This window comes from Plodia interpunctella, chromosome 5 (assembly GCF_027563975.2).
Source record: "Plodia interpunctella isolate USDA-ARS_2022_Savannah chromosome 5, ilPloInte3.2, whole genome shotgun sequence".
NCBI lineage: Eukaryota > Metazoa > Arthropoda > Insecta > Lepidoptera > Pyralidae > Plodia > Plodia interpunctella.
Window position 1 is genome coordinate 2,363,270 of NC_071298.1, and position 15,807 is coordinate 2,379,076.

General features: G+C 39.0%; 2 protein-coding genes across 6 annotated transcripts in view; both read right to left on the reverse strand.

Annotated features, from left to right (window-relative positions):
• LOC128670158 (FERM, ARHGEF and pleckstrin domain-containing protein 1-like) overlaps positions 1-15,807 on the reverse strand; it is a 58,974-nt gene that overhangs the window by 9,227 nt on the left and 33,940 nt on the right. For all 5 annotated transcript variants that reach the window (XR_008404731.1, XR_008404730.2, XM_053745608.1 and 2 more), the window contains 2 exons: positions 15,210-15,303; positions 217-420 (listed from right to left, as the gene is read on the reverse strand). Coding sequence is in view for 3 of the 5 variants with exons in the window: in XM_053745608.1 (XP_053601583.1) it covers positions 217-420; positions 15,210-15,303 (298 nt within the window). In the remaining 2 variants the exon portion in view is untranslated. The remainder of the gene's footprint in view (positions 1-216; positions 421-15,209; positions 15,304-15,807) is intronic.
• On the reverse strand, positions 346-15,197 carry LOC128670155 (uncharacterized). Its single transcript, XM_053745598.1, has one exon. The coding sequence runs from the start codon at positions 15,046-15,048 to the stop codon at positions 4,018-4,020; it is 11,031 nt and encodes a 3,676-aa protein (XP_053601573.1). The 5' UTR covers positions 15,049-15,197; the 3' UTR covers positions 346-4,017.

Here is a 15,807-nt window from a genome sequence, read left to right on the forward strand (position 1 = left end):
TTCATTACTTATTATTCCAGCTATTTTGGCCAATAGTAATGCGTCAAAACAGTCCGCTATTGGTAATTGAATATAGCAACAGCAATCGTTTGTATATCTCAAGTATTGTTATGAGCGTGATAACACAGTCATATTGTTTACGATTTAAAATCTTATATTATAACAATTAGGTTAGATTCTATTTCAGTCAGTGTTATGATACGAACTTATACGTACCATTGATGTTGCCATTTATCGTATCACTATCCCTGTCGTGTCCGTTCGCTAGATGGCGTTGGGGTCGTGCAAGCGGCGTGGACGCACACATAGGCACTATGCTATCTATCTCGCTCTTGTCTTCGATCCTCTCTGTCATGCTCGGCGACATGCATAGACTTGCCGATGAGACTGTGATGTCCTCTTCCTCTGGCGACGTGTCGTCTGTTGTGTAAAATTACATTAGAATATTTGATATGTGAGTGAAATATCAAATACGAAAAATGTTACAGTAACAGTATTATTGCAGAATAGTATAGTATAACTGAAAAATAATAATAATAAATAGTATTGTGAACCATAAAATATTCGTACTAGGGTTAATAATCTAATATTTAACCACAAACGCACGTTAAGAAAATCATATTTTTTATAAAACATGAAAATAACAAAAATAATAGAAATAAATAAAAAGTAATCGGTCAAGGAATAGGATTGCCTGGAGATGTGGAAGCTGAAAATAATTCCTAAAAAATTAAAAATTAAATCTAAAAATAATAAGCACTTTTACAATTAAAAAAATACAGCGGACTATAAAATAACATACATGCAAATGCAATATGACTAAATTTAACTTACACATTTGTTCCTGGCAGCTTAGAAATTTTAAAAAGGTACAAACTCAACAAAAAAAAATTGATTGAAACTTCATTTAAATTTATTTATTTAATGTTTAACTATCCCCAGAGGGGTTTAGTGTCGGGTATTGCAGGGATACCGAACACTTACATTCACATATAAATTCAAAAAGGAAGTAACATTTTAATACTCGAAACAATATCCATATTTATACGTGACAATAAATCAATAATAATGACATCGTAATATTACAGTCTATTCGGATTGTACATTTTCAATCGAAAAATCGAAGTACTTAATTTCTATGATTTAATACCGATTGTTTTGCACTAACTAGGGAGGTCGCTGACCCCTTACAGCTAATAGTCTAAAATTGCTTCGTGCACACACGACCTTTGACACATTTTTTTAATTTTTGTAATTAATTGAACACTATGCAGCCACGCAGACCGCCACTGTGGCGCTTTTATCAATAGAAATGACATACAATCTCTAGGAAATCGGCAAATTAATTCATTATTGCTTAAACAATCCAAAATACCTACAGTCTACCAAAATATCAGACCATATGTTTAATTACATCATGCAATTTAGTGATGCCGTAGACGTGATAGTTATAAAAAATACAAAATGGACATAATAAAATATAAATTTAAACGAACCACATTATATTTTTTACTGTATATTATTACGAAGAAAAGCGTGTTCGTTATTTAAACTATTGAATATAGTTATGAAATCAGTTATCTATATTTTCGTGTAATGAGGATGTCTGAAATAAATTTATTTTATTTATTTATTATGTGATAATGATGTAATGTGATATTTTTTATACAGATGAAAAAAATTAAGAATTGTCATTCATTGCTCCTTAAAATTAATATGAAAATGTATAAAATTAATGTAAGATAATCGAATTACATAATCTTCTTTTATTTAAAAACATCAACAAAACCCAAGGTTCGAGTCTATGGAAAAATAGTATTTTGGCTGAGCAAATCAATAGGTAGCTGAAAACGAATCACGTTTTAACACAGATAAGCTATTGTAACAATCTATTTCAACACTTTTATTTCGCTTTGGTTAAACCTTTCAATACAGCCATACTAATTTCCAATAACGCACGCAAGAATCATGTAAGCAAATTACAATATAAAACTTTTTAAAGATAATATCAGTAGTGAATAACTTTTGTATTAAAACAATAATTCAGAAATTTCAACTTTTTTCAATTGTATAATTTAGCCGTAGGCGTGTACTGTGATCATTTAAGCTTAAAAATCGCGTATGCTATACTGAAAAGTTTCAAGGTTTCTAGGACGTAAATTCAATATTTTATCCTATCTATTTTAATCTTAATAGGTAAATTTTATTAAACATTTCTGATACGAAACGTAAATAAAACTCATACACCGGACGATGAATGAGTAGTTTGGGAAGGTTTTCCATATCTTAAGCCCTAGATAGACTCGTGTACATTGCGAAACGCGAGTGTAGCTTGAGATAATGCACGGTATTCTCGGGAAATCATATCGCGGGGCGAGTCTACTTGGGGATTTTTATATGAGGTATGTGAAATTGTTGTCAAATAGTGCCATTATTACTGTAATATATTAATGTAAAAACGAACAAAACCCAAGGTTTGCTTAATGTAATAGGACCACTATGAAGGAAATATTGGCTACTCTCCATCTAGTCAAATCAGATACTTTTTTCTTATTTCAAAAACAAAAAAAAATATGGAGCTTGTATGACAGTGATGTATATTATAGAACGTCACGATTTTTGGAGTCAAATGCATACATATTTTAAATGAGAATAAAAAACATTGTAAACTACGTAATTTAATAAAACTGATCAATGAAGTGACATTTAATTATCGTGTATTTAAGTACCACTTTTATGTATTTATTTTGTTACACAATCAAGTAGCCAATTGTACGTTACGTATTAGATAAATAGACTAAAAGAAACTTTTCCGTCGACGTCCAAAATTTAAAATAGATATTATATAACCACAAAATAATTGTAAGTGACTAATATTGCACAATTTATCTATACTTAAATTTTATGAGAACAAAACGTATTATTCGTTTAATTTAAGCCAAATTGTAAATTATCGATGTAAATTTTAACGTATTAAAATGTAACATTATTTATCAATCGAAACAGTTTTTTAAACTATAACAGCTGTACAGCCAGTCACATATCAAAGTCACGCACCGACATAAAATTCTGTGATGGTAAATATCAAATTTGCTTTAACTGATGTGCGGTTGACTATAATTTAAATTTAATTAAATGTAAATTTACTATTCCAAATTCAAACATTTCGATTCCATGATTATTCGCTATCCGTTCATCCTCACTAACGTCACATTTTCATACATGCATGTTCTAATAACATCGAATAAAATGCGAAAAGTTTTGAGCAGATTTGACACGATATCAGTAATGTGTTATAAGTGAGAAATAGTGAATAAATGTGGCAGTCTTGGGATAAAATATTCCAATATGAGACTTTTAAAAGTAAAAAAGACTTTTCATTCAGTCTTTCCTCGAACAAATAGGTATCAATAACATAACAATTACAATAAAACGAAGATCTTGGATCTCACAAAGTAAATCACAGCCTTTATACATACTATTTTCGTGGAATACAACAATAGAGGTTATAAACATAACGAGTATAATGAACAGCTAAATATTTTGACTAGAAGAATTTGGCACTATGTACTTAGTGTATACCACAAGTGAGATTCTTGGTTAAGCTTAAACTAATATACGAGCCGATTACGTTTTGACATAGACATGTTTGATACTCACAGGAATAAACTTTATTTTGATAAAATGTTAACTATATAATACTTTCGTTCAGTACACATAACTACACCTAAGTACTTATTAAGCTATAGGTAAAGTCCGAATACACGATAGTCAAAGGGACGCGCTACCCGGGATTGGCACTAGACTTTTTAATATTTACTCTAAGTAATCAAAGTGATTTAATATAATGAGTACCCTAATATCAATGTAACAATACATAATTGCGTTAATTAGAATTTAATTTCAAAATGCGGGAACGCTCGCAACCGACCACAAACATCCACACTTGGGTAGGGTTGACAACAGTTTAAGTTATTATAAGCTTGAAATTATCGTTAAATTTTAAACGTTTAAACGTTAATCGTTTTCGTCATCGGAGCACAGAGGTGGGGGAAGAGTAGACACGTCAAACTTTTGCTCAGGGCTGTCGCTAGAAGCTTGAGAGTCTACGTAATGACTAGAATAGAATCGTTCGACATTGTTCAAGCTGAATCGTTGGTCGAGATCTCTTGTGTACTGCCTGTCGTTGCCATCCCCAGGGTCCATCTCATGCTCGTACTGGGGATAACATTCCTGCGTTTGGAACATATCACCTTCATCATAATGATCTGGATATGGACTGCCTCTATATTCCTCGTATTCATCCTTATCGTGGGACAGTTCTGTATCGGAATAGGCTACCGATTCCCCGCGCTCAAAAAGATAGTTGCTACCCGATTTAGTCATTTTAGGAGCTCTTTTTATAGTATCAATAGGATAAGCGTAATCATCAGAATCATCCCTGTCACTTTGTTCATCGTAATATATCGTTCTCGGCTGTTGCTGGCCCGAAGGTTCACCATCTTCAGACTGGCGATACCCTGAAGAAGACTTTGCTCTCTTGAGAGACGATTGACGACTACTTTTGTTAGAATATGACACTCGAGGAGGGCTGTCCTCAGGCACATAAGGCGGCTCCTGTGAGTCGAGGTACGGGTGACGTAAACGACCCAATCGGTCAAACCTCGGGAAGCCCATTTCATCCTCGTCAGCAGACGATCCGAAGCCTTGGAACTGAACTGGAGTGATACTGATAGGAAACTGCTGTTGTTCATAATTATTGCCTTTATAATTAGCATATCCTGCTTGACCCTCATCTTCGGAATAACTGACAGGGTCTGGTATATCATAGTTCTTTGAATCCCCTTTGGATACTTCTGACGAACCAGATTCCACCTCGGGAAGGTAGCTGTCAGAGCACTCCGAGCTCTCCATTCTACGTAGAGTATCTTCTACTACCAAATATTTCCCGTCGTGATGCAAATCACTTTCAGAGGAACACTGGCTTTTAGTCGAATCCTCCTCTAGCACATCTTGTATTTTCTCTTGTTTTTTACGCGCTCCTGTCACTTGTTTCTTACGTCTAAATGTCCTCATTCGCTCCCTGGGATCCCTAATAACGTCCAAAGAGCTGTCAGTGTCATTGCCACTGGGCGGACTCTTCAGTGAAATGTTTCTCACTAAGAAAGATTTCTTCACTGGCGCTTTCAGAGGCTGTATGGGAGGCGATTCTGAACTAAGGCTACTAGAGTAGTAAGGCGAACAGCGTGAGAGTGGAGTTTTTCCAGATCTCTCTGCTAATTTCTTTTCAGGCAATTCCCTATGGACTGAAGGTATCTCAGGCACCGATATGACTGGCAAGTCAGACGATGCCAAGTAATGTTCGTGGAACGACCAGCTCTTGGGTTTGTTGCGATATTGTTGAGAAGTCTTATATTCTTTTATTTGATTTTTAGACAATGTCTTATCATCGTAGCTCGCGTGTTTTGCCAATGGCTTATAGTCAGATCTCATAAAAGGACCTCCATCTTCACGCAGTATGTTAGAAAACTCTTGACTCTGATACCGTTCACTGTGTTTCTCTTCCTGGCTGTAAAGCTGAGAAGGCATGTCGATATCCAATTCTGGTTGCGGTGCTACCACATAAGGTTTGAAGCCGCTGTCCTCACTCGCACAACGAGTCGTCGGCCTCGCATACCTGTGCGTCTGTTCTTCGTAACTCATGCTCTTTGGCGGCGCCTTTTGATAGCGGCCATGTGTGCCGACATGTGCGCCTTGAAATCCTTTTAGCCTTTGGTCAAATCTGAGAACGCCATTCGCGTGTTTTTGAAGACTACTCAAAGAGCTAGAGCTCGATTTATCTGACTTGTCGCTGTAACTAATAGACGAGGATTTATCGTTTTTCCCTGAATATGGAGCGGTCAGTCTGAGTACAGGCTCCTTAGCCTCGAACATTTCTTTGGGTGGCAAAGGCGACCTTGCTATTTCGATTTCTTCTTGGTCTTCCTCTTCATCGTTTTCAGGGAGTTCAATAACGGGCGTGTGTTCAGATTTAGAATATTCATCATGTGGATCTTCGCGCGCGGTCGCAACGAGTGTATGACTTGTGCTGGCAGACCATTCAGATATGGACTGAGCCAAAGTCAAAGTACTGTCGCTTTTAGTCCCAGAGCTACTGTCTATGCCTTTCCTCGATACTGTAGTATCAGAACTACAGAGTTTATCATACTTTATATTATCAGAACTTTTATCTAAGCTACTGCTTTTCGAACTCATTTCGGCATGAGAAGCTTTTTTAGGCTTTTGCTCAGATTTTTTACTAGCGTGAGATGACGAATATACCTTCGCTGACATATTCTCGGATTTTTCGCTTTTAGGCACAGACACGCCTGATATACTTTCAGAAGCGGAGAGATTGGCATATTGCCTCACAGTGTTTGTCCCAGTTGACCATTCAGAAATACTCAAGCAAACAGATGTGTCCTCCGAATGAGAACTATGAGTGCATTTCTTTTGAGGTAACCCAATTTTTACAGTGCCGTCTAAATCTGTTCCAAATGAGCTGGTTTCTTCTTCCGAATGACTGCTGTGACTGCATTTCTTACAAGTGCTGGCGCTTCCTGTACTCAACTTGGTTGCAGCCCTAACTGTCTCGTCAGCATTAGTTTGTGAAAGTAAATCATCAATAGACGTATCGGAGTTTGAACCGAAAGAATATTTTTGTGTACCTAAGAGCGAAAAACCTTTGTCAAAATCAGGAGACACTGATTTACTGTCTCCGCCAAATACGTCATCAGCATCTTCAAATATTGGACTATGATTTGTAGGAGATTTCTGTGGTTGATTGATGATCACTTTGTCTTCCACATTTTTAATAACAAATGATTTATGCTCAGATCGCGTGCAGCATGAGCCTATATCGCCCATCAAACATGTAGCTTTACTTATAGTCCCACTTAAGCACGACTTATCATAATTAGGTACAACGCCTTTGTTTAAACAAGAGGATTCGTCATGTTTTTCAAGGGGATCCACCATATAGCTAGACTGGTCGTAAGGTATAATTTTAACATTTTTCGGCGAAACATCACTAAACTCCAAAGACTTATCCGATTTAGATTCAGGGATATCTTTTTCAAAATCATCGTCGTTGTTTAAAGTGTCGCTGTCATCGTCTGACCCCTGTAAGTTACCTATTGAGCTCTCTGATTGAAGAGTTACCTTGGTCGCTTGTTCCGGTTCGTTGCTCATGTAGTAAATGTGAACCTTCTCAATTATTGGTGTTTCTAGAAGATTCGGCACCGGAGGCCACTCTTCAGAGCTCCTTCGACCATAGTCTCCTCCATCGCCGCCCTTGGCTTGTGGCGGCAATTCCGGCAATGGCCAGTCTTCAGATTCTTGACTCTCACTAGCAGAGGATTGTTTCAAAGTTGGTTTTCTTGAAGTCTTTTTACCTTTTGCTGGACTTTCATTTGACTTTTTGGACTCCCAAGCATCATTCTTTCCAGCATCTTTTCTAGATTCCGCGTACATCTCACTTATTTTCGTTTGGTCTATAGGAATATCTGGCATTTCAGCTGAAGTCCTTCGATCTGTATCAGATATGTACGCGACGTTGGCATTACTGGGAGGATCAGAACTAAGACTGGCCTGGTGATCACTAGAATTCAAAGACTCTTCATTGATACTCTCAGATCGAGAACATGCTTTAGTAGAATCTTCATCAGCACTTGTCTTTTCAGAAGCTGTACTGCGCTCCGATATACGAGACAAAGTACGACCGAAATTTTGACCATAACCTATAACAACGTCATTAGTCGTTGATGATGATGAAGTAGCCGGATATAAGAAATTAACAGGGAAGTCATTAAGATCATCCGTAAAGTCCGCTTCTGTGGAATCTTTCGACGTATTTGCAGACAATGGTGGGTTTTTTGAAAACGATTGGAAATCGTCCAGTAATCTTTGATTATTAAATTCAAATACATCTTTATTTAGATTTAAACTTTCATAACCTTCATGATCTTGAGGAATCCACGCCTCTTCTATGCTAGTACTATTCTCACTGCCAGAGGCCCCAAAGAACGGTCTCCATGTAGGTTTTAATTCCTCACCCCTACGATATGCTTCGCCAAGGCTTCCTGAAGTAGATTCCGTTGTCTCAAACGATCCCCTAGATTCAACACTAAGCGATCCTCGCGAATCAATGCTGGATTTAGAAGAACTCTTCTGCTCGTCAAGACGTCCCTTTCTTCTTGATGAAGAATCGTCGACACTAAGAGAACCTTTGGATGGAGTCGTAGTAGTAGTCGTATTATCCATGCTAGATTTAGAAGAGCTTTTTTGATCGGTATCTTTAAGGGATCTTTTCTTCATAAGTTCTCTTTCAAATGATGACGTTATAACGTTACCGTCGTCGTCAAAATCAATAGTAGTGTTCTGATCTTCTTGTGATATTGTTATTGCTATTTTAGTTTTCTTCACAGTTCTATGTAAGTCTTTCTTGATGTCGGATGTTTTAGAGGCAGCAGATTGACTAGACTCCGATTCTTCAATAACACATTTACCAATTTTCTCTAAACCGGTTTTCTTAGCGCTTGGTCTTGCAAGCTGCTCTACGGTCTTATCGAGACTCTCCGAACTAGATTCAGAATCAGTAGGCGCCTTTTGTGAATCAACTTGTCCTTGTTTCTCTAATGTAGGAGTAGGCGATTTTCTCATGCCATACTTCGAAGGACTCCTCGGACTCCTAGGACTACGTGGACTTTCCATACGCGCCATTTCAGGTATTGGCGAAGGAGATTTTGAATTAGACTTAGAGTGGTCACTCGATATTGTGTGTTGAGAAAGCAAATGCTCTTCGCCGTATTCCATGGCTTGTTTCAGTTCTTCTAAGCACTCCCTGTCTTTCTTATTCAGTTTTTCGATATCTTGCGATATACCGAGGGGTCTTGCGATGGAACAACTTACGCTCGATTCGTCATCAATAGAACTACCTTTGATATTAGCGCTTGAAGGGCTCACGTCTTTTTCAATGCTTGTCCATGAAGTTGACTCGGAACTACGTGAACGCTCTGCGCTAAGTTTCAATAGCTCACTGCGTCGTGATTTAGCTGTCAGTAACGTCCTCTTATCAGGCTTTTGTTCAGTTGGAGATTTATCACTCCCTGAACTACCAGTATGCTCTCCAGATTCAGACTTATTAGTTGATTTCGATGTGCTAGAGTCAATAAACGGTATGTTTTCAATTGTTGGACTATTTTCTTGTGGAGGCGTAACAATTATTTTGTTTTTATTTTTCCACTTCAACGTCAAATCGATAGTCTTCGATAGATCTCTAGATTTAGATTTACTGTCAGTGTCAGTATCTGATACTAATTGTGACATTGACTCGTGTTTAAGAAACTCAACCAAACTGGATGTCTCGTCAAATGTGCCTTGAGCATCCAGCCTTCTTTTGCTCTTACTGGTCCTATTGCTCATGTTACTATCTGAAAGAGGTAGTTCCGTATCTCCAGTGTATTCATCGTAATCAACAGTAACCCACGATCCAGTATCATCACTTTTACCACGAATTAGTCTTACCTTCTTCTCTTTCCTGGAACCTTGATCTTGGTCCGATGAACTATCAGCATCAATATAAGGCAAAGATATGCCCAACATATGACTTTCGTCAGAAACCTTAAGTTCACTAACTTCAGTAAGAGATTCTTCTTCACTAGTTAAACGAGCTACTTCGCGTTTTCTTTCAGTCACAAGTTCATGTATATCTTGACTGCTCTTACTTTCTTGAAGCTCTCTCTGCTTATTGTAAATGTCAATTTTACGACGCTCTATTATGACAGTTTGAGTATCATTTTCAATAACTGTGTGTTGCGAACTCGTCATCCATTCAATAGAAGATTCATCCTCAGTTTTGTAACTGTGTGAGGGTGACACTTCTTTAACGTCGATTTCCTTAGATTCTGTTTCTTCTTTAACAGTGGGGTGTACATCCACTTTTACCACTTCTTGTTTAAAGTGTTTCTCAATAACATCTGGGTGCGTATCAGTTGGCGGGGTAACATAATTTCTATCAAGGCTCTTTGATTTAGCCGCCGCATCCAGATGAATATCTGCTTTTCTATCTAAGCTCTTAGATTTAACACTAGGATGAATCTTCTCATATACAACTTTTCCTTCGATTTGCTGTTTGAACTCTTGCTTTTTAGATAGTGTTTTAGGAGACTTTTGCAAAGTAGCTAGATCATCGAACTTATCCTCCAAGGACTGACTAGACTTGTCATCCATACTTTTATTCATTTTATTACTTGATTTAGAAGATTTTTGATCTTCAAAACTTCTGCTAATTTTACCACCTATCTTATTATCAAGTTTCTTCGGTGATTTTGCAATAAACACATGATCTTCAGCTTTGCTACTAATCTTTGTTTCTATAATAATTTTGTCACCCTCTGTCTTTACCAAAATTTTATCCTCTGGCGGTGGGAAAGGCGGCATGGTGTCTTTTACCGGACTGATTAGCGTTTTGGTTTGTTTCAATGCCGCTTCAAAAAGCATCTGTTGTTTCTCTTTACGTTTAGCTATCTCTGTATCACTGTCTTCTTGAGATTTTGTTCTTTCTTTACTTCCACCCCGTTTAATTTCCATCTTCTCAAGAGATTTGGACCTCTCTTTCGCCAATTTTTTACGTTCTGCTTGTTCCAATTCTTGACTTTTAGCACGCGCTATCTCAAGAGGAGGGACGGTCAAGAATTCTGGTCGTTCTTTTAAAGACGATGGCAAAGATTTCTGCGTTTGCAATGCCTTCACTTTTGTAGCATTAGTATCCAAAGAGCCTCCTTTATTAAGCTTGCCATTAACTTTCTGTTTGTCTTCAGGTTTAGGTTTAAGCGTGAGTTTCTTCTTCTCTTTGCGTTTGATTCTTTCAATGTCTGGCACAATTTGATCTTCACTCAAATCGGACAGTTTACGAATACTGCCTCTGGGAGAATTCAAAGATGATGTGGGTGACCGCGAAGGCGATTTTGATAAAGGAGACCGAGAAAGAGGTGATCTGGTAAGCGGTGAACGCGAAGGAGATTTGGCTTGTGAATTAAGTTTTGTCAAATCATATCGACGTTTGAACGATCGCGGTCGTCTTTGCTCAACTAATCCTTCTAACAATTGCAATTCTTCATTATCTATTACTACGGACTTGATTTCTTCCGGGGGTTCAGATTGCTCTTCATCAACTTCTTCAATTTTGTCAATAGTATCTTTACTTGTTATTGTTTTATTAGTTTTTTCATCTATAAGTGGCTTTTCCTCTAATATTTCTCCCTCTTCGTTTATATCTTCTACCGTATCATCTTTTGATGAAAACGCATTCATCGGCGGTAATCTGTGTAACTGAATAACAGGAGTATCTAAGCTCTTTGCTCTACGACCTGCAGTTGGAGAATCTTGTGTAGCCTTTTGCCGTTGCAATGAAAACACAGATCCTTCAGAAAGATTCAACCTTGCATGAGCAAAAAGTATTGGTGTTCCACCAGCTTTTCGAAGCATAGGCGAAATCAATTCATCACGTAAGCTCTTTTTAATATCAAGTTTGCTAGGATCTCTTTTTTCATCTTTCTCACTTTTCTCTTCAGACTGACTTCGCAATCCAGTCACTTTTTGTATTTCTATGTCGGCTAAATGTTCATCTTCTGATTTTAAAAACTCTGTACTCTCCAAAATGGGCGAAGGAATATTTTCATTGTATTCCCAAGGAGAGTTTTCTTTACCGGTTTGTTTAATATCTGGTATTTTAATAGCTATGTCATCTTCTGAGCTAGGAATAGATATCGATCGTTCTGAAATTCGTCTCAGTTCTGTAGCATTGCCACTCACATTGTCAAGTACTTGTGGGTTATATTTAGCTTCTAATTCGGCTAGTTTTCGACACTGAGGTGGTGAACCTTCTATTTCGGTGGAACTCATGGTCTGACCGCGATGCCAGGCACCGGATGTAATTTTATCATACTCAAGTTGCAATATAGGTTCCAGATCTTTACGTGATTGTGGCGGTGAGAATTCCAATTTCGGTGCAGCTTCCGCTGTGCCGAATACGTCGTCAGAATCTACACTTTCGTCATCCGAAGAGAAGGAAGTAATTCTTATCTTGTTGCTATTTTTATTTTTTATTTTACCGCCGGTTCCTTTCTTTCCAGTGCCACGGCCCTTAGTTCCTCTTTTAGATGGTAGTTTATCAGACCTGGACTTGATATCAGCTCGTAACTTTTCAGCAGCTGTCATAGGCTTTGGCTCTTTACAAATAGGCGGTTGTTGCACATTACGACCGTTTATTGTAAACTTTATATCATGTGGGAACTGAGGATCTTGTCTGATGCTATCAGTTTTTGAACTGGTAGCAGAATCACTTTCAATCTGACTCAATTTAGAGTTTAATGTCTCAAGTAAAACTGGATCCAAATTCTTAGAAATATCTCTCTTTGGACTTGGCAAGTGCTGCAACTGACAAGTCTTGTCCACTTCCAAAGTAACGGGATCCACCTTGGACAAATCTATGTTCTGTGTGAACAAAAAGTCTCGATTTTCAACCTCTAGGAATTTGGAACTATGTTCAACTTGTATACTATTTCTTGGCGATTTGGGTGATTTGGGCGATTTGGGTGATTTGGGAGACTTTGGTGATTTAGGCGACTTTGGAGATTTCGGCGACTTTGGTGACTTAGGAGATCGTGGCGACTTTGGATGATCATGGTACTTGCATCTTGGATGAGCGCTAACAATATGCCTGCCATTTTGTGGCGGAAGCATGATAATATCTGGCGGCGGTTGTCGACCATCATCCATGGGTGACGGAGCCGTTCCGTTCATAACATGCCGCTTGTGTAATACATAAGGAATGTCATATCCATCGTCTACGACTTTCTTAGTATCTTTAATTCCCGCTTTGAAAGCATCAAATTCTTTAAAGTAATTTTTGGGCAAGTCAAAGGGCGGACGCACGTGGTCTGGATGTCTAGACGGTAGTTCGAAATGTGATCGTTTAGTCGCAATAGGTGGAGCACTGGGTATTTGTCGGAATATGTAATCTTCGTCACTGGATTCTGCTGGAGTTAGATCTATCGACTTCTGGTGCATCAAAACATGTCTTCGAGAGTTCACACTGCTGAATCTTGGTCTATTTGCCAAACTATTTGGATCACTCTTAGTACGCTCGACTGTTGGATGAGAGTACGGCACAGCGGCATCTGTTAAACGACTGCTTGAACTTGTTTCAAGAATAAGTTTTGGATTATATTCATCGAAGTGAGTTTTAGCCATTAACTCTTCTTTCAAATTTTCTTTCCTTATCATATGCGTATGAACTTTGCCGCGCATATTTTTGTCAAATTCTGATTGCAGTATCGAGGGAGATCCTGATTGCATAGCAGCAGCTTTAACTTTATTTTTAGTATACTCAATACTATCCATTGCCGGTAAAATACGGACATTAACATCAGACTCGTTAGAAGATTCTTTCACAAGATGCGATGGAGCATTTTCTTTGCTGATAGATCGTGTCAGTGACTCAATCTTTTCTTTGTCAAAGCTGAAAACCGTCTCAGAAGAGCGGCGTCGCTGGTAACTGTGAATTTTCGCCGCTCGACTGTTGTCTATTTCTGTATCGAGGCCAACTATCTTTTCTGGCCAAATATGAGTTGTAGCTGGATGCATATCTTCTTCCTCGGTGGAAAACTCATCTATTTTCTTGGGTGGACTCAAATCAGAATAATTTTCATACTGATCAAGTTCCACATTCTGCAAGCTAGCGGAGTGCATGGGACTGTGATCCTTATGCTTACTATTACTTGGGAATGTTGAATATGGAGTTGGAATATGATAATAGTTTGGAGAATTGGCCAGATTTGCAATGAGATCTTCATGTGATTTATCGAATAACGTCTTCTCTCTATACTCAGGTTTCTCCATACTGATGAAAGTAGATTGAGTGTCATAAAAATCTTTAGTTGAATCAGGACTAGACGATGGTGATATAGGCTCAAATGGATCGATGTAAGCATTCTGAATGCTAGTAACGCTCCGGCGCCTAATGCTTATTTCGTCCGGTTCATACAAATTCTTCTTACAATCATAATAATCTGACTTAGAATCCTGACTTGAGGTTCTAGAGCCAGACCTGTCAGAACTCTTACTCTTCAAAGTTTCACGAGATTTCTTGCTATCAGTATGGTAAACGCTGTCACGTGACTTTTTGCTATCGACACTACTCTTTGAATGTTTCGAATCGTATATATCACTTTTAGATTCCTGACTAGATGTTCTAGACCCGAGAGCACGTTTGATTTCTTTGTAAAAGCTACCGTCGGACCTGACAGATAGTTTTTCGCGAGGAAGTACTCTGGGATCGTCGATCAAGAATGGATCGAGCGGTATGTCGTTGTCACTCCTATATTTGACGCCTATCATCAAATTGGGCTCTGCCTCTTGATCATCACATTCAGACATATGGGAAAGAGATTGATCATCGTCGGACGGCAAATCATTGCCAGAATCTAAAGAGCAAGAACGAGTGTGAACGACTGAAGATCGGTGGCGAACGCGGGCATAACGCGGATTTTCTGACTCATCATCTGAACGTTCGATGACTTCATAACTATCGTGCGACAAGTCGTCCTGAGAGCCGCTACGAACGAAAGTGGGCATATCTAGTCTCGGTTCGCTGATGGCGCCTGGGAAACTAGATGAATACGTGCGGCCTATCATCTCGCGTTGGGATTCTATTGACCCTCTGTTACCCAGAACGAATGCTAGAGTGCGAGCATCATCGTAACGTGTTATAGGAGAATCGACGCGTCGTCCCGCAGGGTAGTAAGAGTCTAAGTCAGCGACCATGCTTCGCGTGTCGCGGCGTCGTTTAGCGCGCCCCGCATCGTCGAAACTGAAGTCCCGTAGATTGCGGCAGCTGGCGCTGCGGCGGTAGACTGACCTGGCCCTCGGCACATCTGATCCGTCCTCGACGAGTAAGGAGCCCGAGTGGCTCGATTTCGATGACCTCGATGGGCACGCAGAGTACATGTTGCATTGGGATAGTTCGTACTCGAGTCGTTCGGAGGATTTTTTGAAGCTGTTGGGTTGTTTGGCGAGGAACAAGTCGGGATAGTCGTTAGGGGAAGGCGCGGTGTCGGCAAGGCGCGTGGCAGGCGTGGGGGTGGTGGCGGGCGGGTGGGGGGTCTGACCTGGGCGGGCACGAGGCGGCGGAGTGGGCGCGCGCGCGCGACCAGCTGGAGCACGACCCAAGCTCGCCTGGCTCCATGTACTCTCCGGAGAAACCTGCGTCATAACATTCTTAACTCAACAAATGTCCAATTAAAAAGAAATAGAATTTACGTTAATTAAGCCTTATTTGCCAGAAACCCAAACAAAGCGATAAATGTATGTAAAGAGATACTGTTCCATAACATTCATACAAACATAACAAATATAGACGACCTCAGTGGCGCAATGGTAAAGCGCTTGCCTCTGAACCGAGAGGTACGGGTTCGATCCCCGGTCGGGTCATAATGGAAAATTATCTTTTTCTAATTGGCCCGGGTCTTATCTATATAAGTATTTGTTATAAAATATAGTAGCGTTGAGTTAGTATCCCATAACGCAAGTCTCGAACTTACTTTGGGGCTAGCTCAATCTGTGTGATTTGTCCTAATATATTTATTTATTAGGTTATGATACTATATAAGATCTATATTCACTAATTTATGTCCTGAACCATCTTTAGAATAGAATATCATTTATTGCCAACAAATAAAACACGACAACATAAAACATTAACATATC

Coding starts and splice junctions, on each gene's coding strand:
- LOC128670155 (XM_053745598.1), bottom strand. CDS start 15,048: ATGTACTCTGCGTGCCCATCGAGGTCATCGAAATCGAGCCACTCGGGC.